The sequence below is a fragment of the Rattus norvegicus genome, chromosome 4 (assembly GCF_021556685.1).
Source record: "Rattus norvegicus strain SHRSP/BbbUtx chromosome 4, alternate assembly SHRSP_T2T, whole genome shotgun sequence".
Classification (NCBI taxonomy): domain Eukaryota; kingdom Metazoa; phylum Chordata; class Mammalia; order Rodentia; family Muridae; genus Rattus; species Rattus norvegicus.
The window spans coordinates 142,334,981-142,359,411 of record NC_141537.1 but is presented as its reverse complement, the minus strand read 5'-3'; the positions used below and the strand labels follow the sequence as shown (position 1 = coordinate 142,359,411).

The window sequence follows — 24,431 nt, the reverse complement described above, 5'->3', positions numbered from 1 at the left end:
CCATAAGTTTGGTTATGTTGTACCTTCATTTTCATTAAATTCTAAGAAGTCTTTAATTTCTTTCTTTATTTCTTCCTTGACCAGGTTATCATTCAGAAGAGCATTGTTCAACTTCCACGTATATGTGGGCATTCTTCCCTTATTGTTATTAAAGACCAGCTTTAGCCCGTGGTGGTCTGATAGGACGCATGGGATTATTTCTATCTTTCTGTATCTGTTGAGGCCCATTTTATGACCAATTATATGATCAATTTTGGAGAAAGTACCATGAGGTGGTGAGAAGAATGTATGTCCTTTTGCTTTAGGATAGAATGTTCTATAAATATCTATTAAGTCCATTTGGTTCATGACTTCTATTAGTCTGTCTATGTCTCTTTTTAATTTCTGTTTTCATGACCTGTCCATTGATGAGAGTGGGATGTTGAAATCTCCCACTATTATTGTGTGAGGTGCAATATGTGTTTTGAGCTTTAGTAAGGTTTCTTTTATGTATGTAGGTGCCCTTGTATTTGGAGCATAGATGTTTGGGATTAAGAGTTCATCTTGGTAGATTTTTCCTTTGATGAATATGAAGTGTCCTTCCTTATGTTTTTTGATTGATGACTTTTGGTTGAAAATCGATTTTATTCGATACTAGAATGGCTACTCCAGCTTGCATCGTCAGACTATTTGCTTGGAAAGTTGTTTTCCAGCCTTTTACTCTGAGGTAGTGTCCATGTCTTTGACTCTGAGGTGTGTTTCCTATAGGCAGCAAAATGTTGGGTCCTCCAGTTTGTTAATCTCTGTCTTTTTATTGGGGAATTGAGTCCATTGATGTTGAGAGATATTAAGGGATAGTGATTATTGCTTCCTGTTATATTCATATTTGGATGTGAGGTTATGTTTGTGTGCTTTTCTTCTCTTTGTTTTGTTGCCAAGACGATTAGTTTCTTGCTTTTCCTAGGGTGTTGCTTCCCTCCTTATGTTGGGCTTTACCATTTATTATCCTTTGTAGTGCTGGATTTGTAGAAAGATATTGTGTAAATTTGGTTTTGTCATGGAATATCTTTGTTTTTCCATCTATGTTAATTGAGATTTTGCAGGATACAGTAACCTGGGCTAGCATTTTTCTTCTCTTAGGGTCTGTATGACATCTGTCCAGGATCTTTTGGCTTTCATTGTCTCTGGCGAGAAGTCTGCTGTGATTCTGATAGGTCTGCCTTTATATGTTACTTGACCTTTTTCCCTTACTGCTTTTAATATTCTTTCTTTATTTTGTGCATTTGGTGTTTTGACTATTATGTGACAGGAGGAGTTTCTTTTCTGGTCCAATCTATTTGGAGTTCTATAGGCTTCTTGTACGTTTATGGGTATCTCTTTCTTTAGGTTAGGGAAGTTTTCTTCTATGATTTTGTTGAAGATATTTACTGGTCCTTTGAGCTGGGAGTCTTCACTCTTTTCTGTACCTGTTATCCTTAGGTTTGATCTTCTCATTGCGTCCTGGATTTCCTGTATGTTTTGGACCATTAGCTTTTTCCGTTTTACATTATCTTTGACAGTTGAGTCAATGATTTCTATGGAATCTTCTGCTCCTGAGATTCTCTCTTCTATCTCTTGTATTCTGTTGGTGAAGCTCGTATCTACAGCTCCTTGTCTCTTCCTTTGGTTTTCTATATCCAGGGTTGTTTCCCTTTTTGCTTTCTTGATTGCTTCTATTTCCATTTTTAGTTCCTTCAACTGTTTGATTGTGTTTTCCTGGAATTCTTTCAGGGATTTTTGTGATTCCTCTCTATAGGCTTCTACTTGTTTATTTATGATTTCCTGCTTTTCTCTAAGGGAGTTCTTCATGTCTTTCTTGAAGTCCTCCAGCATCATGATCAAATATGATTTTAAATCTAGATCTTGCTTTTCTGGTATGTTTGGATATTCAATGTTTGCTTTGGTGGGAGAATTGGGCTCCGATGATGCCATGTAGTCTTGATTTCTGTTGCTTGGGTTCCTGTGCTTGCCTTTTGCCATCAGATTATCTTTGGTGTTACTTTGTTCTGCTATTTCTGACAGTGGCTAGACTGTACTATAGGCCTGTGTGTCAGGAGTGCTGTAGACCTGTTTTCCTGTTTTCTTTCAGCCAGTTATGGGGACAGAGTGTTCTGCTTTCGGGCGTGTAGTTTTTCCTGTTTACTTGTCTTCAGCTGTTCTGAGTTTACCAGGCAGGTCGCTTGGAGCAGAAAAGTTGGTCTTACCTGTTGTCCCTCGGCTCAAGTTTGCACGTGGGGTGTTGCTTTTGAACTCTCCGTGAGGGCGGCAACCAGGAGGGCCTGCACTGCCTTTTCCGGGAGCCCCGGTGCACCGGGGTCCCAGATGGCACTAGGTGTTTTCCTCTGGAGTCAGAAATGTGGGCAGAGTGTAGTCTCTTCTGGCTTCCCAGGCGTGTCTGCCTCTCTGAAGGTTTAGCTCTCCCTCCCACGGGATTTGGGTGCAGAGAACTGTTGATCCGGTCCCTTCAGGTCCTGGCGGTGTCTGGAGCGCAGAGGACCTGCAGCTCCAGTGCCCCTATCTCTCTAGTGAGCTTTTGAGAAGTGATTTTTTCTTCAAATGAGACTTTGGATGCTTCTGTTGAGTATGCAAAACTAACAGTTGCTCACAGTGTGGTTCTGTGGTAACGGAATGATTCTTGGCTACTTTATGTTTCAATTTTTTAAAGCTGCATTGTTGTACATATGGGGTCTCGAGCCCCTTCAAGCTCTTCCAGTTCTTTCTCTGATTCCTTCAACGGGGGTCTTATTCTCAGTTCAGTGGTTTGCTGCTGGCATTCGCCTCTGTATTTGCTGTATTCTGGCTGTGTCTCTCAGGAGCGATCTACATCCGGCTCCTGTCGGTCTGCACTTCTTTGCTTCATCCATCTTGTCTAATTGGGTGGCTGTATATGTATGGGCCACATGTGGGGCAGGCTCTGAATGGGTGTTCCTTCAGTCTCTGTTTTAATCTTTGCCTCTCTCTTCCCTGCCAAGGGTATTCTTGTTCCCCTTTTAGAGAAGGAGTGAAGCATTCACATTTTGATCATCCGTCTTGAGTTTCATTTGTTCTAGGCATCTAGGGTAATTCAAGCATTTGGGCTAATAGCCACTTATCAATGAGTGCATACTATGTACCCAATCACAGAAAGACATACATGGAGTCAGATCTTTTTATCTACCTTTACACGTGCTCTGGGGGATCATGTTCAGTTTGCTAGGCTTGTGCAGGTAGTGGCCTAACCCTCTGAGCCATCTCAGCAGCCCCTTGAGTCTATCGTGAGTGGTGGCAGCACAAGCAGCAGAGGGTTTGAATTCCCCTTTAGACACAGGGGAGAGTGGAGTATTGGATACTGTTCTTCCCATGAAGACACAAATGGTGTTTTAATTTATCATGAGGTCCAGAGAGTGAAACAACTGGATAAATCAGATATCACTAGAATGGACATTTTACATTAGTAGCACAGATAACTTGATTGGATAAGTTAAAAATTGTGATCTACTTAGAGCATCCTAGAGCTGTTTTTTTTTTTTTTTTTTTAAATTTCTTTTTTTTTTTTTTTTTCGGAGCTGGGGACCGAACCCAGGGCCTTGCGCTTCCTAGGCGAGCGCTCTACCACTGAGCCAAATCCCCAACCCCCCTAGAGCTGTTTTTTAATCTATATTCTCCAGAATGGAAATTTGGCCTGTTCAGTGTTCTCTGTCTTTGTTGGTTAATCAAAGAGGGAAAAGAAACTGGTCCAGGAGTCCACAGGGCAAGCAAGCTGCGATGGTGTTAGTATTGCTGGTGTTCACCTTGAGGGAGAAGGGTTTAAACAATAATTAGTAACCATAGGGAAGTCCGATGGCTCCAGCATAAGTGAGTACACAGGTTCCTTTGGGCTGTGGGTTTGAGCTGAAGGACATGAACCTTATTCTGACAGCAAGACCTTGCCATCTGTAGACTTGATTTTTTTTTCTTTATCCCATTTTCTTTAACTCTTTTATGACATTTTGGAGGGGGGGCTACTTACAATGTAGCCCAGGCTAGCTTAAATCCATGATACTCATGCCTTTCCAAGTGCTGTGATATCAGCAACAAATACAGCTTTTAAAAAAATCTTTGGGGTTGGGGATTTAGCTCAGTGGTAGAGCGCTTGCCTAGGAAGCGCAAGGCCCTGGGTTCGGTCCCCAGCTCCGAAAAAAAGAACCAAAAAAAAAAAAAAATCTTTGATGGGATCTTATGACTCATTTTAAGACTAATTTTTTAAAGTATTCTTTTATTTTATGAGTACACTGTAGCTGTTTTCAGACACATCAGAAAGGGGCATCAGATCCCATTATAGATGGTTGTGAGCCACCATGTGGTTGCTGGGAATTGAACTCAGGACCTTTGGAAGAGCAGTCAGTGCTCTTAACCACTGAGCCATCTCTCCATCCCTTTAAGACTATTTTAATATTTATGATTTCAAATTATGTTTATGTGTGAGTATTCGCACATGTGTGCAAGTGCCCAAACCAGTGTTGTGTAACATTATTCCTGGGGAGACATAAATATCTATTCACGCCCGACAGAGAATTGATGACAGACCAAAGTAAAGATACCACCAAAATCCAACTACAGGAGCAGAAATGGCTCAAAGCTAACTGCATTGCCAAAACACAGCATGGGAGTCAGCTTACATAAAACAGGGAACCTGGAGCACACTGCGTACCCGGCATGCAGTTTCAACAGGCTGGAGAGTGTTGGCTGGCGCCTGGTTCTTCTAGGGTAGTCCAACTAGTTTGACAGTGTCTCTGAGCAGTTCTCACTGCTTAAATATGCTAAGGAGAGAGGGCCCTTGTGAATCCGGTCAGTTTCAGAGACTTCTATCAATGTTTCTATGTCTTTCTGTGCTTAGTGAGCATCCCTGAAGGAAGAGTGCTTCATCCCTTACAGCATCCTGTGTTTTCACCTCTCTGTAAGCATCCTGTATTTTAAGGAGCTTCCTTCCAAGGTGGAAGGTTTTTTTTTCCTTTTTTTTTCAGATCTGGGGACCGAACCCAGGGCCTTGCGCTTGCTAGGCAAACGCTCTACCACTGAGCTAAATCCCCAACCCCAAGGTGGAAGGTTTTAATCTAGCCAAATAGTGCCATTCAACAGGAGGCCGGGAGCGGCTATTGAACCCCTGAAGTTGGTGTTAAGGGTTGTCCCACTTGATGTGGGTGCGGGGAACTGAAGTCAGGTCCTCTAAAAGCATGTGCTCCTAACCACAGAGCCCCCTTTCTAGCTCCTATTTTAAAGCTACTATTGAAACTTCTGTTTGAAATCTTATGTTTTTCTACTTCTTTTCATAGCTGTTTAAAAAAAATTCCACTCTTTTCCTAAGGACAGTGGAATCTGTGTCTGAGGTTTTCTAGAGTATTGAGGATAATGAGTTCATCCAGTTCTGCTCCTGAGCCAAGGCTATTGCAGGGTTCACTATGACACAGGCATGTAGCTCATGTCTTACAAATGAAGTGAACTTCTGATCATTTTACTTATGAATAATTCTAATGGTAACTTAGTCCTCATATTCATCATCTTACACAGTCAGTCAGTGAAGATCATTTGCACTTTGACTTTGGATACTTGTGCCAGGTATGCTGGAGGTTTTAAAATGAAAAGTTTGTTTTGGCTTTATAAGGTACCTAAGATATTGGTAAGGAGAAAATATGTAACTAAAGAGGCTGTGAAGATAGTTCAGATGGTAAAGTGCTTGCCCTGCATACATGAGCAAAGGCATTGCCCACATATAAAGGTGGCTGTGGTGACATGTGTTTTAATTACAGTACTAGGAGGAAAGCGACAGGAAGATACCTGAGGCAAGGTGAGCACCAGACTAAAGAGAGATCTTATCTTAATGGAACTGGATTGTAATCCTGAAGGGGTGTGTGTGTGTGTGTGTGTGTGTGTGTGTGTGTGTGTGTGTGTCTGTCTGTCTGTCTGTCTGTCTGTCTGTGATTGGCCATGAGCACATATACATATGTGTGCTCACATGTACACTTGTATACACAAACATGTGAATACATAAATAAAGCCTTAAGAAGAAACTGTAATTATGATACTTTGTGTGTGTGTGTGTGTGTGTGTGTGTGTGTGTGTGAGAGAGAGAGAGAGAGAGAGAGAGAGAGAGAGAGAGAGAGAGAGAATATGAATGGGGGGGAGGAGAGAGGAGATATTCATCAGAGGAAGCGAAATCCCTACACAGCTAAGGAAGGATGCATGGCAGGAGCAGCCCCAGAGGGGATGATCCCTGAACAAGGACATAATTTCCAAAGAGACAAAATAGCTTAGGGAACTTACCAGCCAAGTTCAAGTATGAGGTGCTGATAGATTCTGATGTTTTGATACTGCATGACAAAATACGACAGACATTCCTGTATAATTTAAATAGGAAAGTAGATTTGATCAGGTTCACACTTGGATTTGTTGATTAGTAAGTTTATCCAGGTATTTATTTTGAGACAAGGTCTCACTGGGTAGCTCTGGCCATCCTGAAACTTGCTGGTCTTAAATTTATAGAGATCTGCTTCCCACTCCCTGCCTCCCTAGTGCTGGAATTAAAAGCATGGGCCATCATGCTTGGCTATTTTGCATTTTTTTTGAAGTAGATGTTAGATTTACATGGTTCTAAAATTTTAAAAAATGGGTGTGGAGTGAGAAAAATGATTACTCACTAACACCATTCACCCCCAAGCAAAGGCAAGGGAATCTTACAATCTGTGGTCCCGCAGTCGCCTTATTTAACCTCCTCTCCTCTCACACACGGGTAACCTCACATCCTCTGTGCGCACCCTGCCTTCCTTCCATCACTCTGTCTTGGCGAGACGGCCCCATGCCATCCTATTAAGAATTTCCTCTTTTCCTTCTCATGTCTGCTTTGCTTTCTCTTTCTGCATGACCTCCTATTTGCTTCCACAACACTATGGATGCTTTAGCTTGTTTTCTATTTTTCTCCACGACACATCTGTGGTGCTGTGTCGGATACAGAATATGGATAATTTCAGTATTCTGGGTCCTAAATACTTGAGAAGTGAATGGCTGGAGGATTAAATGGGTGTCAGGAATGAGTAAAGGTGAATGGGTGAAGCTGGAGCCAGGGAGACCACGAGTAAGGTCACCTGAGACTGAAGAAGAGGGAGATCCAAGGAAGAGATGGACGTAGGAGAGCCAGTGAGGCTAGGAGACCTATGGATGCTGGAATTTGGGGGTAGACGGAGTCAGGGTCTGTTCTTGGAGCAGGACTGACTGATACATTAGACAATATATTTGGTACAAATCAGCTGAAAATCACATCGCTGAGAAGGCCCGTGGTTAAGACCACTTGCTGCTGTGGTAGAGGACCCAGGTTCAGCTGCAAGCAGCCACATGGCCGCTAACAACCCAGTTCCAGAAGATCCAATATTCTCTTCTGGCCTTGGCACTCCATGCTTGTGCTGTGCTGCACAGACATGCATGCAGGCAAGACACTATTTTAGAAAACAGCACTGTCGTGACTGGAAAATGCATGCACATGATTGAAGTAACCTCTGCAAAGCGGCTGTAGAAATGGAAGATAGGGCAAGTAGTCCTTCAATTCCCAACTCTGTTGCTGTCTGTTCTAACTTTTCTGTGGTTCTTGCAACTCGCCCACCCCAGCTAATCACCTCTGACTTTATTTTCTCTTTCTTTGGTTGGAACTCTGGTTTCTAGGTCAGAGACTTGACAGTTCACAAAATCTGACAGGCCTGTAAATCGACCTTTTTTCTCTCGTGATTTTAAAGCTCTACCTTGTGTCTACAGTGTTCCAACAGATAGTATAGTTGAAATCCTATTTTAATAAAGATATAATCCATTTATCATAAAATCCACTCTTTTGAAATGTGTAACTCAGTGATTTTATTTTTCAGTGAAATCAATACCACTATTGCTATCTTATTCCAGAACATTTCAGTGTCTCTGGAAGATGCACTGTATCCAGTAAGCAGCAATTTCCCATTCCTGATACCTCATAGCCCCTGGCTACTACAGACCTACTTTTTTGTCATTAATTTTTCTAGTTATTCACTTTATTTCCTTATTGAAGCCCCCTCTCTTCCAAGTCCTCTCCTCACACACCTTCTTCCGCTAATCCCTCTCCCCTTTTCCTCTGAGAAGGGGGAGGCCCCTCTGGATACCCACCCTGGCACATCTTCTCCCACAGAGGGCAGACAAGACATCCCAGTTAGGGGATAGGATCCACAGACAGGCAGCAGTCAGGGACAGCCCCTGTTGCAGTGGTTAGGGGACCTGCATGAAGACCAAGCTGCACATGTGCTACATCTGTGTGAGGGCCTAGGTCCAGCCACTCTTCAGTTGATAATTTAGTCTCTGGGAGCCCCCAAAGTCCAGGTTAGTTGACCCTGTTGCTGGCCTCCTTTCTGATTCCTTGCACTGTCTTGTTTTGAGTGTTCTATGATTTTAAAAATTTCAAATATATGTATGTTGTGCATGCCTATGTATTCATGTTTGCATGAGTGTGAGTGCATGTTCACATTGTATGTAGGCCAGAGGTCAGCGTTGAGCATCCTCCTCAGTTGCTCTTCTGCCTTGTTCCTTGGTGTAGAGGACCGAAGTCAAGGCCGGGGTCTCTGCTATGTCTAGTCTTAGTAGCAGGCATTCTCTGAGGATGGCCTCCTCTCTCCACCTCCTGAGCCTGGAATAGCAGGTGGGCTGCTCACCACCGCCTGGAACTCCAGCTCCAGAGGACCCAGCACCCTTGGTCCTCACAGGAGTCCCACACGTGAGCATACATGCACAGGAACCATGACATAGACACCCCCACATACATAAAAAAAAAGATACAAATCTTTAAAAAGGAACGAGTACAGTTTTCTCTTACCGCCATAGTCCACTCTTGCAGTTTTCCCAGAACTGTGTCCTTTGTATGTCCAAATCTGTTGTGAGGGTCAACTAGAAAGATCACTTCCCAAAGAATGTTCTCTTTTTTCTCTGACTTGTGATTCACTATCATTAATGTGAGGAGTGATTTTGCAAGTGTGTGTGTGTGTGTGTGTGTGTGTGTGTGTGTGTGTGTTTAAGATGGTGTTTGTTTGTGTAGGTGCAGTTAGGTTATGTGGAGGCCAGAGGTTGACATTAGCTGTCTGCCTCAATTCCTTTTCATTTTATTTTATTTTATTATTTTATTTTTTGAGGAGCATCTTTCACTGAACCTTGAGATCATTGATTCAGTCAGATTTGCTGGCTGTTGAGCCCTTGAAATCCTCCTGTCTCCGACCCTGCATTCCCACCACTATTGGGGTTACAGATGTGAGCCACCATACCTCCCTTTTATGTGTCGGATAAGGATCCACACCCGGGTCCCCGAGTTTGTGCAGCAAGCGCTTTCCCATTGAATCATCTCTCACGACCTTGATCTTAGTAGTTTTGCACAGATTTCTTTGGTGGGGTTTTAAGCAGTGGACGTGTGCTATGTGCTGAGAGCTTCTTGGCCTCCACAGATACACTGCTTTGATGCATGATGCCCTGTGTTTCCCCTTTCGCTGCAGATGGTCCCCATCCCTGCTGGAGTATTTACAATGGGCACTGATGATCCTCAGATCAAGCAGGATGGAGAAGCCCCTGCCAGGAGAGTCACTGTCGATGCCTTTTACATGGATGCCTATGAAGTCAGCAACGCTGATTTTGAGAAGTTCGTGAACTCAACTGGCTATTTAACAGAGGTAATGGGATAGGGGATGGGAGGGAGAACTGGCTATTTTCCAGAACACCCAGGAAGGGTTTAACAGCAACAAACACTGAACACTTACTTTGTGCCCAGCACTGTGATGAACCCTTCCTTTCTTTCTTTCATCTAATTTCTCCCAGCAGCTCTATGATGTAACAGGCTGGGAGTCAACACTGATGCTACCTGACCTAACCATAGTACCGGTCAGTGATTGTAAGCAGTGTGGACACAGCCCAGTTCCTAACCCTACTCAGTACTGTGTTAGTGTTTTAATCCACCTGAGAGGGCTTCTGCTCACTAAGCTTTCTGAGAACACAGATGGCGGGTAATTCTTCTCAGCACACTTCAGACTGTGTGTCCCATAAGCATTACACATTTCATAAATGGTCAAGTGCCTCAGGGCAGCTCCTCGTTGTCGTGACTTTTTTCCAGTGTGCTGGTCACTCAGCCGCCTTTTCCAGGGGTCACTGAATCCGTGCAAGGATGTTGATTTTCTAGTTTATGACTGTTTCTCTGAGAATATCAAATGTACTTGGTTTCTAAATCCTGTCCCTTTTTATCTTTAAAACCGTTACCCTTTTATTCAGTTTGTGGAGACCCAACTTAAAAAAAATGGCTAACTCCCCCTCCCCCCCTTGTATTTAAAAAAATTCATTTGGGAATGAATGCCAAAGGCCAACCCAACATTTGGGTTCAGTTCTGCACCGCCTCAGTTCTTTGGAATTTCCTAAAATACACCAAGTGGTTGTAAATCTTGTTTGTGGATATTTGCAGTAAGCCAAAGTCTCTATTCTTTTTATTTCATATTCTTAGCTCAATTCATAATCTAAGTAAGAGCGAGAGGGAGAGGGGGAGGGAGGAGGGAGGGAGGGAGGGAGGAAGGGAAGAAAATAAGTGACCATAGAGGCTGGGCGAGGTATTGCATGTCCTGGATTTAGAGGTCCTGGTGGGGGGTTGGGGATTTAGCTCAGTGGTAGAGCGCTTGAAGGCCCTGGTTTCGGTCCTCAGCTCCGAAAAAAAGAAAAAAAAAATAGAGGTCCTGGTGGTTGTGAACTGCTGGTATCCCACTTTATTTTGTGAAAGGGTCTCTGTTTGAACCTGAAGAATGCACTTGTGGCTAGACTGACAGACCAGTGAGCCGGAATCCACCTAGCTCTGCCTCCCAAGCCTCTAGCACTGGATCACAGATGTGTGTAGCCACACTTGGCTTTTACTTGGTCAGTAAACATCAGGATACTTTGTGCTTTAACCACTGAGCCATGTCTCCAGCCCTCAGAACCCTAAGGAGGGAAGGCTTTACAGAGCAGATCTCTTCTGGGAGATTAGCTAGCAGGTGAGAATGGAAGGTATCTGAGAGTGAGTGAGGATGGGAAACACTGTATCCATGAAAAAGGACACACCATACCCATGAAACACAACAGTAGTCTCTGCTTTATCCCTACACCAGGCATGTGGTAGGTGTTGTATACGTGTTCCTTGAGTGACTAAGTGGCTTGGGTTGCTAGGCATCATGGTATCACTAGGAGCACAGGAATACTATCGGGGTGAAGAAAACTCATCTGTCATCAGTAAAAACAGTCTGGAGGCTCTTGTGAGGCCTGATGCACAGGGATCAAGAATCTTAACTTTACCTGGTGAGGATAGGTTTAGAAGGGGACACTGGGGACAATTCAAGTACTGGTCTTGGTTGAAGTGAAGGGCGGAGGAGCTCCATGTATTTCTCATGAGCTCGTTTTGTTAGAACTACTACATTTAACAGAGGCAGTTTGTTCTGGCCTCCTTCCAGCTCCATAATTAGAATCTCTGGGGTTGGTGAGCAGCAATCTGAGTCTTATCAAGCTGCTGTGTGAGCTCAACTGGACAACATGGGGAGTGGCTGGCCTAGTGTAAGAAGTCCACACAGGCCCATGCAGAGTTCTGGGGAGCCCGGGAAGGCAGCCCTTATGTTGCATGGATTCGGAAGAACAGTGGACTATGTAGAAGGAGAACTAGAAGAGTAGAGTCACAGGAACTAAAGGACAAGGATACAACTTTCAGATCAGATATCAATGAATATTTGCAATACCTCTGTCCAAAAATGATTAAAATAGAGATTTCCACCTGATGCCTTAGATTGGTCCCTTGTCACCTGTAAACACACAAAGCGTATTAGAGAGTCAGCAAGCACTACCCTTTATTTCTTTTAGGTAGATTTCAGGAGCAGGGCAGGGGACAAACAGCTTGCATGTATAATATCACATATACTAAATAATGTAATTTCTCAGTTATTTATAACTTTGGGAGAAATAGGATTCCTTCCACAGGGTGTTCATCTTCTTAGACTCTTATCTCCTGTAGCCGGCAGTCTTAACATCTAATCAGGTCTCACATGGACACCGTCTCATGAGAGTCTTGAACCTGCTTTAAGAGGAACTTAGATACTTTAAAGTCATTTTGGGAATGCATAGGGAAAACCTGCATTCACTTGGATAGGAAGAATCACCATAGTAGCATTGTGAGGAAAATGGCACCCTGAAAGCCCGTGACTCTGACCTTTTCTGACTTTCTCTTTCTTACTCTCCTGTAGGCTGAGAAGTTTGGAGACTCTTTTGTCTTTGAAGGCATGCTGAGTGAGCCAGTCAAGGCGCAAATTCACCAGGCAGTAAGTCATGTTTGCACGGGCTCTCATTTCTCTGTGGCTCTCAGACACAGAAGTACTACCTCCCTCTCCCTGCTGGTGCCTAGCCACTCTCCCACTGAGGATCACAGGTCGGTGGGCCAGGGTACCTTCTCTGGCTGACACCGTGCAGGCCCAGGAAGATGTCGAGTTTGTGCTCATGCCCTTGAGTGGCACTGTTCTTCAGAGTAGAACTCAGCCCTGTACTTTGTGTTTTACTTGAAGCCATTTTTAGAATGGAGGATAATGGATGCTACAGACTTCTGCTTTCAAAGTCTTGGTCTTGGCAGGGGCTGGTGCGGAGCTAGTTTCAAAAGTATTCAGGAATCTCTGTGCAAACTCAGGTCCGTGGAAGGAGTACTTTTGCTGTGAGTGTTCATAACTGGTCCTTAGAGGAAGGGTGTGCCGTCTTGTATAGAGAGAGCACAAGGGTGTGAACGAAGTCTGTTTCTTTCAGACATGGAGACCATTGACTAGGCTCTGTAAGACTGTGTGTCAGAAAGAACTTGGGATTCGTGGGTCAGGCAGTTTAGTGGGTCTGTAAATGATATTTGCTTGTATATATGTCTCATGGATATGTAAAAACAAGAGAAAGTGAAGTTAGCTGTGACATTGAGAGTTCTCACAGCATAGTGAGCAGAGACTGAAGAGCAGGAGAGTGAGAGACTGAGAGATTGAGAGTGGGCCTGGGGGCCTGCCAGTTCAAAGGAGACAGGGAGGGTGAAGGTAAAGAGTTCTCACCTTAATCTTTTATACACATTACCTTTAAAGACGTCATGCCTGGGGACTAGAGAGATAGATCAGTGGTTAAGAACACTGGTTGCTGGTGCTGAGTACTTGAGTTCTAGTCATACACCATCTACAACTTCAGCTCTGGGGGTTCTCATGCCCTCTTCTGGTCCCCACAGGCACTGCATGCTTGTGATGCACAGAGATACAGACAGGCAAACACTCCCACACATAAAATAATAAAATAACAAAAAGTCCTGCCTGAGCTTCATCCTAAAGTGTAGGTTTCACTATGGCCTTTCCAGGGAGTAGCAGCATCAGGAAATGAACCCCCTTTGGCTCCTGCTTTCTCTTTGTGTTCCAACTATTGTAGCCCAGCTTGGAGTAGGGGCCGGAGTACTTACGAGTTGGTCTCAGGTGGTATTCTGCTGAGTCAGGCTGATTTCCCTGCTTGTTTTAGTAAGTGTTTAAAAGATATGACTGAATTCCTTTTGGATTCTAGTTTTTTCATTGCCAGTTAATATTGTCTCTTCTATAATCTGATGCCCCCACCTCCACTGCTCCTTAGTGGTGATGGCCCAGCGGGCATTGAGGGGGTGGCTCCTGTTTTAAGATATGGAGTTCCGGTGAGGGAGCCCAGCTGCGCCTGTTTCTGGCTTTCAGATGGAAGGTACCACGTTTCTGAGGAACCACTAACATGTCAGGCATGAAGGCAGGCGTGGAGCATAGCTAGGCTCCAGAGATGTCGTGTGTGTGTGTGTGTGTGTGTGTGTGTGTGTGTGTGTGTGTGTGTGTGTGTGTGCGCGCTGTAGCTAGGATGAAGAAAACGCCTCTCACCTGGCCGCAGGGTTGGTCTCATGCTTAAATGCTTATACTGGAAAAGCAAACCTTTTAACGTTGTTTTGAGAAGGTTGAGTAAGTAAAGAAGTCTGTTGATCTGGGAGAGCTTTATAGCATTTCCCTGCTGGCCTGACTTACGTTTACTCACTAGAACTTTTGCAACTCCACACTTCTATAAGGTTGGATGTGACCACACCCATGAGATGAAGTTAGGTCACCTTTAAGAAGTGGATGAGACAGTGGTTGATCACCAGGAGTCATAGAACCCTCCCCTTTCATGGATCTTCAGGCTCATTTAAGTTCAGCCGTGTCCCTAACAAATTTCTAGTTTGCTTTGAACATAAAAAAGAGGTGTAGGAACCTTGCTGAAGCTGTAGTAGCTGATAAAAATGAATGTAGTAATTGTGTTTATTTTTATGTGGTTATTTTTAGTGTTATGTTCAGTTTATACTGGTTTACACTAGTGGTATGAATTATCTTGTTTTTTTGGGGGGGATATTTAATAAAACACAAGTACAGAAAGTCACCTAATTTAATGTGTAACTTAGGACATTATCCTAAGGTAGAACACACTTGTCCCCATAACCTAGATCAGGAACTCAGCCTGCCCCCGTAGCCCTCAGTGTGAACCACACTCATCCCACCCAAGTGGGTTCTTTCTTACATTTCATTACAAAACAATCTATTTTATATATTTATTTTTAACTTTTTCCTTTTTCTTTTAGGATGTGTATTTTCATGCCTATCCTATGCAAATTAATTTTTCAGTGTCTTTACCTTTCTTTTTATAAGAAACCACACATGGTGTTCAAGCCTACCATAGTCAGGTTGTAATTTTCTACCTCCTGATGCCCTGGTGAAGGAATATAAGAAAAAGAATGTACGTTTCTTTTACTTAGAAATTTTATTTTTTATTTGGATGTATTAGCACGTACTTGTGATCTCTGCAATTAGGAAGTTGAGGAAGGAGTATTAGATCAGTGGTAATTTTGGCTACATGTAAATTCAAGACTATCCTTGGTTGCATAAAACCCCACCTTAAACAAACAAACAGACAAACAGAATACAACTCAAAACAAAGTCTCCTTTAAGGATAGTGATATTTTCTAGGGAGTTGTAAGGAAGAGTGTGTCCTCACTGAGTGTCCTGTGGTAATATTGTCTTGTGTAATTTGCTCAGTTCACAGCTAGAAACAGCAAGTGATACAATCTCTGTCGCTTTATTGGATTTCACAGTTTTATGTGTATTCATTTGTGCATATATGCATTTAGTTCTATATAACTTTGATGGAACCATAGATATATGAAACCCATATTTTCATGGATTTAAACATGTTATGGATTTCATTCTCTTGGAATCATGATCTTTTCTGAAAGCCACACACATTGCTATTTTTGAGCACAGGATGATGCCTTTTCTTTTTCTTTCTTTTTTTTTTTTTTTTTAAGACTTATTTTACTATATGAGTACACTGTAGCTGTCTTCAGACACACCAGAAGAGGGAATCAGATCTCATTTCAGATGGTTGTGAGTCACCATATGGTTGCTGGGAATTGAACTCAGGACCTCTGGAAGAACAGTCAGTCTGTTAACCGCTGAGCCATCTCTCTAGCCCAGGATGATTCCTTTTCAAGTTCCTGTAGGTCCTGTTATGTTCCCTCCTCCTGCTTTAAACAGTTGCATTGAGATGTAGTTTATGTATTGTACAATTCATATACTTTTCACGTATATGATTCGGTGTTGGTTTGGTAGATTTTTAGAGTTGTGTAACCACTCCACAGGACAATTTTCAGTTGTTTTCATGGGTCCATAAAGGAACTTGGTTCTTATTTGTAAGTCATTCCTCACTCTTGTTCTGGGTCTTTTTAAACTGAGCCTAGGCATCCTTTGTGGCTTCTTCACTCTTTCTGGTGGTAACATCTGCTCCGACTGCAGACAAGTGTTCCCTTTTGCTGTAAGAAGCTGTGGCTTCTGCATTAGTTTCTTTTTTGTGGCTGTGATAGAGTGTCTAAACAAAAAGCAGGGGGTGGGGGGGCTTTATTTTGGTCTAAAGTTTTAGAGGGAAGAATCCATTATGGCATGGCGACAGGAGCAGGACACTGGCTTATTGCACTGCATCTGCACTCAGGAAAATAAGTGGGACCAGGCTAAAAACCTCAAAGTCTTCCCTGTGACCAGGGCACTGTTTGCACTTCTTCCAGCAAGCCTCACCTTTCGAAGGTTCAGTAGCCTCCCAAGCCGCTGGGGACCACGGGTTCAAACACATGAGGCCAGAAGAATGCTCTCTGTTCAAATCACAGCTCTTCTTAGTGCAGGAGTGTTTCTGGGTCTCTCCGCAGGGCCTCTTCTGTGGGCAGAGCTTAGAGAAGATCTGCCACAGTTTCAGGTTGATGCTTCCATTTCTGGACTTTTAATTTAGCCCATTCTGTATCCCATGCCCCCCCCCCCCCGCCTTTATTTTTGCTCCAAGAATGCCATTTCCTAGGACAGGCAGAGGTGAACAGCCTGCAGCTACTCAGAACATCACCCAAGATCACACACGTCAGTGCCAACATCAGTCTGATGATTCCTGAGAGAGAACAGTTTAAAGAAAACTCACACCCTCACTTGTGGTTTCTTCTCCCCTAGCTCTAAAATACTTTTTTTATTATTATCATCGAAGCCCAGGGTCCACTGCATAGAGTGAGTTCTGTTTTTTAACTCCTAAAAGTAAAGTTTGTGTTCGGTGTCTTCCTATAGATGACGCTTAGCCTCTGCTAGGTGCTCCAGGAAGTGGCCATGAACACATGACTGCTTCATTCCTGCTTGTCTCTAGCAGAACACACTTTTTAACTCTCAGGTCAGTTTTGCTGGAGAGGAAATATTTGGTTCTCATTTGTTTTTCTTGAGCGTCTCATATACTTTACTTGTTTTTCTTTTGGAATAAAGTGGTCCTGTTGCAGTCATAACCTTTTATTTCCTTTGAAGCTGCCTATTGTTTTTGCCTGAGCACTCAAGTGTGGTGTTTGCACTTTAAGTATGTCTTGGTCATGGGGGGGAGGGGCAGTATTCTCAGACACAGGTTCACTTTTTCAATCTGTATTTTCAGGATTGTGGTTCAAATATAAGAACATTTTTGTTGTTTCCATCACTTTATTCATTTATTTACTTTATATCCTGATCACTGACCCTCTCTCTTTTTAGTCCCTCCTCATACAGCTCTTCTCCCTCCCCCATCCCTTCCTCCCCTGCATCTCTGAAAAGGATGAGGTTTTCTCTGTGGTACCAACCCACACTGTTACCTCAAGTAACTGCAGGACTAGATATAGCCTCTCCCACTGAGGTCAGGCAAGACAGCCTAGTTAGGGGAACAGGATCCACAGGCAGGCCACGGAATCAGGGCAGCCCCTGCTCAAGTTTTTGGAGGACTCACATGGAGACCAACCTGCATGGCTGCTATGTAAATGGGGAGAGCCTAGGTGTAGCCTTTGTATGTTGTTTGGATGGTGGTTCAGTCTTTGGGAACACCCAATGGTTCAGATTAGTTGACTCTGTTGATCTTCTTGTGGAGTTCCTATTCAGTCTAGGTCCCTCTATCCTTTCCCCAACTTTTCTACAAGACTTTCTGAGCTCTGTCTGATGTTGGGCTTGGGTCTCTGCATCTGTTTCAGTCAGCTGCTGGGTGGAGCTTCTCAGGGAACACTTATGCTAGGCTCCTGTCTGCAAGCATAACATAGTACCACTAGTAGTGTCAGGGATTGGTGCTTGCCCATGGGATGGGTTTCAAGTTGGGCCATTCCCTCAGTCTCTACAACATCTTTGTCTCTGCACTTCTTGAAGGCAGGACAAATTTTGGTTCAAAGGCTTTAGGGCAAATTTGTACAACCACTCTGAAAATCAATTTTGTGGTTTCTCAGAAAATTGGGAATAGTTCTACCTCAAGACCCAACTATACTACTCATAGGTATATACCCAAAAGATGCTCCACAATATCCCAAGGACACTGGTGCTACTATGTTCATAGCAGCTTTATTCATAATAGCCAGGTACTGAAAATAACCCAGATGTCCCTCAGCTGAAGGGGTTGAGAAGAAAATGTGGTTCGTTTATACAACAGAATACTATTCAGCTGTTAAAAAAAAAAAGATATCATGAAGTTTGCAGGCAAATGGATGGAACTAGAAATATCATCCTGAGTGAGGTAATCTAGACCCAAAAGACATGAATGCATGGTATGTACTCACCGTAAGGGGATATTAGCCATAAAATACAGAATACTCAGGATACAATCCACAGACCCAGAGAAGCTAAATAACAAGGAGGGCCCAAGGGAGCATGCTTGAGTCTCACTGAGAAGGGGAAATAAAATTGTCATTGGAGTTGGATGGAGGAGAGGAACTGGATGGGAGAGGGGAAGGGGAGGGGAACCGGCCTGTGTGGGAATGAGATATAGGGAGAGCAGGAATGGGTTGGAGGGTTGGGGACTTTGAATAGAAATTGGCTTGGGGGAGCGGCATCTATAGGAAGTGCCAGACACTTGGGATGGGGTAACTCCAGAGAGTATATGAGGGTGCCTTTAATTGAGGATTCTAGCCCTGGGGGACATGGAGCCTTAAGTGGCCACTTCCATAGCCAGGCAGGGCTCCCAAGGAAGGGATAAGGACACCAACTCACCCACAAACCCCTCCATCAAAAATTTTTTGGTTTTTTTGCTGTGGTGTTTTTTATGCCTTTGCTGCCCTCTTGGAGCCTAATTCGTAAGCTTTTGTGGGTAGAGGTCAAACCTAGAGTCTTATACATGGATAAACAAGCACTGAGCCCACTGTACTGCAGAGGTCTCCATCCTGACTGTGCATTACTTATTCCTTGAATTACCTCTGTCTTTCTTTTCCCTTAAGTTAAAAGTTGCATTCATTTTGTCTTTTGGGTTTCAGAAGTAATATTGGTAAAATGAATTTTTCTTTAATTTCTACTACTTTATTGACTTTGGCACATATGTGTGTTTATGTATTATAATTTAGACTTTTGCCTATAATTTTATGACTATTTACCTCATTTTGCAACAGTGTGTTGTGGTGTGTGTGCATGTGTATAGGTGTGGGGCACACTATTATTCTGTATTATCCCATGTTTAGATGTGGTTGTACTAGAAGGTTAGTTTCAACATGGTAATGTGGAGAAGTGGTAGACTTTAAGTAGACTATTAAGATACACTTTAACTTTTAATATTAGGAGGGAGTTAGGTCACTGGAGACACAGTCTACCAAAGGCATTGCTGATCTTATAAGCGTTGTTATGGGGTAGGCCTGGGCTGGAGAGATGGCCCACTTGCTTGTCTGAGAACGTGAAGTCATGAATTTCATCCCCAGACCCCATATGAAAAAGCTGGGGAACTGGGCAGAAGGATTCTTGGTGCTTGCTGGCCAGCCTGTCTAGCTGTTGGTAAGCCCCAGGGCAGTTAGAATGGGGAAGACACTTGACCTCTGGCCTCTACATCTACATTCATGAATGAATGATTAGCTGTGTAAGCATCCTTTTTTTTTTTTTCCTTTTTTATTTGTGATGATAGGGCATGCCCTTTCTATATGGTAGACACTGAGCTGTTCTCCCAATCCAAACTAGTTTTCTTTAAACGTTACCCAGCATCCTGTATTTTGTTGTAACACTGGGGAAAGCATGCATACATCTTGCATTGATCTATGTCCTGTTTCTTCATCTGTTTTTCCTCATAGTAACTGTGTTGGACTTGAACACGAATCATTTCTGTTGCTCATTATCAACATTTTTCAAGTTTTAGAAGGAGGTATATCTAGAGGAGCTTCATAACTTTGCTCACTCTGATCCTTCTCGCCCTTTCTGCCTTGTGTTACTCTGCGTTGGTGAGGTGGTTTCTGCTTGGCTGGAGATTCTGGGCTGGAAGGGAACCATGGTGGGTCAGTGTCAGGCATTTGTGGGATGAGTCCCAGCACTTTCACACTCTATGGTGGGCTCCTTGTACTCTCAGGCGCCTACAGTTCTTTCCAGTTTTACTTGATTTTCTCAAATTGTTTCTCTATGCTTACCAGAAATGCTTGTCAGTTGTTTTGAGGAATTTTCCACAGTTTTTGATTCTGGAAAGTCTGTGTGGGAAAGACTATATCAGCGGACCCTTGCTGGTGAGGAGAAGCTGGTCTTAGGAGCAGTTCAGGTAGAGCACTTGGCAGAGGGGCTGCCGTGGCCACCTGCTCTGACTGCCCACCGTCGTCTCTGAGGTCTGATATCAGCAGAGCTTCCTCTGGGAGCTTCATGAACACCATCCTTCTCCCTCATTCCAGGGTGATGTGCTTCCTGTGTATCAGGTGTTCTGTGGCTTCTGGTGCCTTCTGTGCCGCTCACTTGCTGTTGTAAGGGCTCCTGTGGTATTTCACGAATGTTTGCCTTACTAGGGTTCATTTCAGAGGGTGGGGCGAATGCGTTGGAGTGTTATTGGTTATTTGTTGTTTTGTCTCATTTGAGACAGGATTTTTCTGTGTTGCCCGAGCTGTCCTGGCAGTCACTCTGTAGACCAGGCTGCAATCTCGGATGCACCTGGCTCTGCCTTCCACGTGCTGGGATTAAAGGTGTGCACCATCATGCCTGACTTTGCATTGTGTTGTTTACTACTGTGTCCCAGTACAGTGACTGCCACTTAATACACAGTTAATATGTATCTGGCAGAATGAAAGCTTATTATTCAGGTGGTTGTGTTAGAGCATTTAGTTCTTGGAAGGGCAGGCACAGACCTGGTATGACCTGTTTATCTCTCAGGCTGCAAAGTCAGCTCTCCTTTGGTTTGAGTTGCTGGTTTGGTGATCAGGGCTGAGGTGGGTCCAGAATTATTTGGAACGAGCAGTTGAGGGCTAGATGATTGGAGACGATAAAGTGCTTCTTTCACCTGTACTGAAAAGAGTACTTGTCTGCTTGACTCAGGACTCAGTGTGTGGCATGAGCTCAGGAAGCAAACTGTGATAACCCTGGAACGGGAGAACTCATGTAATAGGATAACAGGGCACAGTTGCTCTCCTCCAACCTGGTTAAGGGACCTGATAGGATAAGGGTGCGTGAAGTCAGTGTGTGTGTGGGGGGTGGTGGGGGATGTAGGTGGCGGGGGTGGAGAGGAGTGGTACCCGTTTAAAGTGCACTTGCATTTATTTTCAAGGCATAGGCCCTTTAAGGCACAACTTGGATCAAGGAAAACAATGAGTATAATGACCTCAGTCCCCCAATCAAATGTTAGTCTTTATATCATCAACTTAGAGAAACAAGGTAGATGACAGAATAAAAATCCATGCCTAGGGATACCTGACTTTAAGAAGCCCATATGTACTGTGAATGGAGTTGGCTTTTGAAACCTCAAAGCCTGCTTCCTTCTCCAAGGTCTTCCCACCAGGCCACACCTCCTCTTTTTTTCTAAATAGTTCCACAAACCAGGGACCAAACCTTCAAGTATATCAAATATAAGTGGTTTAGTCTATTTGCTGGATGTGCATGTGACACAGACTTTCGCTGAGTACTGTCACGTTGTTTAAAGATGGGTCATCTTCTCACCAATTTGCACCCTCTGTCAAAGTTCAAGTTTTTTTTTAAGTACTTTTTTTTCTTATTTCTTTTAAGCAATCACCCAAATCAGTACCACTCCCTGTGTCTGTCTACATCTCAACTGAAAATGAGTAAAATCAGCCGAGTGTGAGCTACCGTCAGATGCATGTATTCCTCGAGCCATTCTTGCAGATTGCCTATAATGCCCCACCGTGCCAGGGTTTCAGTTCTTCCTGCGAAGACCTGAAATGTGATGTGTGCCATTGTCAGTATAATGTTCCAATGTGGGGAATTTCAGTAAGAACTGAAGCAAACAGGTTTTAGTTTCACCCTGTATTTCATAAATATTTGTGTCCTGTTTGAAAGGGCAAGTATTGTTCTCTTGCATGCAGTCTATGAAGTCATTGAGGTACCTGACCTAGGATCCAATCAGAAGTCATTCGTCTGACCTACCTACCCTCCTCTTGTGATGATGGCTTTGTTTCCACCATTGTAAGAGCCTCGTTCTGATGTTCAGCATGTGTACAAATAGCTGAAGCCAGAGGCGTTTCAGTCACTATGATCTCCGTGCCATTCGCTTCTTCCAGTTGTTAGATTTGCCTTCAGTTTTATTTATACTTTGTGAATTTGAATAGGTCTTCAATTGCTCATTGTTCCCTGGTGCCAGTTGAAATATTCTCCTTGTCTGTTTTGTAAGGATAGCTGTCATGTTTATACTGCATTTCAAGAAACCTCTGTCTTTTTAATCTGCTCCTCTAATTGCATTTAGTTTTTGAGAAAGCAGTTGTAAAATTGTGAACTTGACATCTTTAGACTTGAATATGCATAATTACACAGTATTGTGCCTTCCCTGTGGATTTTATTCTGGGCTGTGTGTGCATAAGAAGTGTCGCTTACCACCCTTGGCAAGAATAAGGGTACTTTTGCTGTCTCTCCCTTTCCCATTTTTTTCACATTCTTACTACAATTCTGGCAATGCTGTATGAGAAAGGTGGAGCCCATGCCTTTGCTCTCTCAAGGGGGCATGAGACTCACCTGGGCTCTGTTTACATTGCCATTGGTCACTGGCAGGCTGGCACAGCTGTTTGGACTTAAACCCAAGGCAGTTGCTATGGAAATGGTTGAGTAGAAATGGGTCATGTTTAAAGTCCTTTCCCTCAAATATAAAGCAGTGCTATAACTTCAGGTTATCTTGGTTGAGCAGCAAACGTGTAGGTGGTCAACTACAGCCAACAGACTTTCTCGTTTTAGGGCAATGTGGTTTCTATGTTTTTATGCCAGCCTGTTCAACATTGCAGCTTGTACTCAGTAACAAAACACCCAGTAAAGACCAATGTTAGGGGCACATTTGTACTGTGATTCTGGATAACTCTCTAAGTGTTTTTGTTCATAAAAGTTGTTTTACTTCATAAAGGTTCCTACAGATGGTAGAATAGCTTTATTTTCAAGACAGAGCCAGAAGTTCAAGGAAGAGTTTTTAAAAACATTAAATTAATAACCCTGACTTTTGGGACTGGAGACTGGGTCTGCTGGTTAAGAGCATTGGTTTGTCTTCCAGAGGACACGGAATCCCAGCACCCACATGTAAGCTTACAACTGTCTGTAACACCAGTGTCAGGGATCCGATGTCCTCTTCTGGCCTCCACAGACACACATGTGGTGCACAGACTATATACACATTTTAAAAAAATCTTAAAAAAAGAATACAACTGACCTTTGCAAGAAGACGGTATCTGGTGACATTGGATGGCGTACGCCATGAATTTAGTCAGAAAACATTCTTACTTGTCCAGATCGAGTCGGCCAGGATAAACAAGGCCGTGTCTGATCTCATCACCGTTATTATGGGGTGACTTTAACTTCTTGGGTCATTTGGGGACTTTGTGCATCTGAGCATCACAGTGATGACCACAGTCAGTCTCACACACTGCACTGCATGTAATTCCTGTCCTTATGTGCGCTGTGACGTTGTCTAGTTGGAAGGGCATCTTCCTGCTCGCCTCCTCCACAGTGCGTCTTGCTGTGGATAAATCGGCTGCCTTGTGTGTAGGTGGTGATGAAGCAAGACTGTGAAGAAAGACTGCCATTACGTGCTCTTCTTGGGAATACCTTGATATGACACATGCTGTTCCTTGACTTGAGGGATCCCTTGGGCACCTCCTACAGCCTGCCCATATTCTGGAAGGGTGATCTGATGGGTGGATGAGGCACAGACTGACTGAAGAGCTGTTGTTGGTAGGTTTTCACTGATTGGAATATGTGTTCTATGAGGCTTTATAATGATTTTGTAACATGCAGTAATATGAATAACTGATAGGAAGACTGGTAATGTAAACGGATTATTCTGACTCCTTATCCAAATGCTTTGATGTATTTTGTTATATAATCCTTGTGACCACCCTAGGAAGCACAGAAATTTTGAAAAGAACTTTTTAATTGATTATTTTGTGAGTTTCACATCATGCACCCCTATCTCTCTCATCTCCCAGTCCCTATATATCTGTCCTCCACAGCCCTTGCAACCTCCCCGTCAAAAGAAAACAAAAATTAAAAGTTAAAAGCCAAAAAACCAAAAATACTCCCAACCCCTCAAAAAAATCTCACCGTGGAAGCTGTGGTATGTTATGCTGTGTCACACATTATACAGTTTTGCCCAAACAGCTTTACTTGCAAATGTTCACTGCAATGAGTCATTGGTCTGGTTCAAGGTCTCTGGCCTCTGCTACACCATCAATGGTGGATCCTCACCTAGACTCATCTTGGATTTCCTGTTGCCCTGCATCATGGAGATCCTGTACCTTTGGTTCTGTAGGACTGGCCCCTTCACACACTCTAGCAGCTCTCAGATAGGATAGGTTGGGGTGGACAACTCAAAGCTCTGGATTTGGGCCTATGTGGTCAGCCTGCCAGTTCTCCAGCGCCCAAGCCACTGGGGCCAGTGCTCTTGGGCTGCCTAGGTGAGTGGCTAGA

At 43.5% G+C, this 24,431-nt stretch overlaps 1 protein-coding gene across 1 annotated transcript in view; it reads left to right on the top strand.

Moving 5' to 3' along the window:
• Positions 1-24,431, top strand: part of Sumf1 (sulfatase modifying factor 1) — an 87,274-nt gene that overhangs the window by 6,478 nt on the left and 56,365 nt on the right. The window contains 2 exon segments of the mRNA NM_001108639.1: positions 9,522-9,695; positions 12,267-12,341. Coding sequence (NP_001102109.1) covers positions 9,522-9,695; positions 12,267-12,341 — 249 coding nt within the window.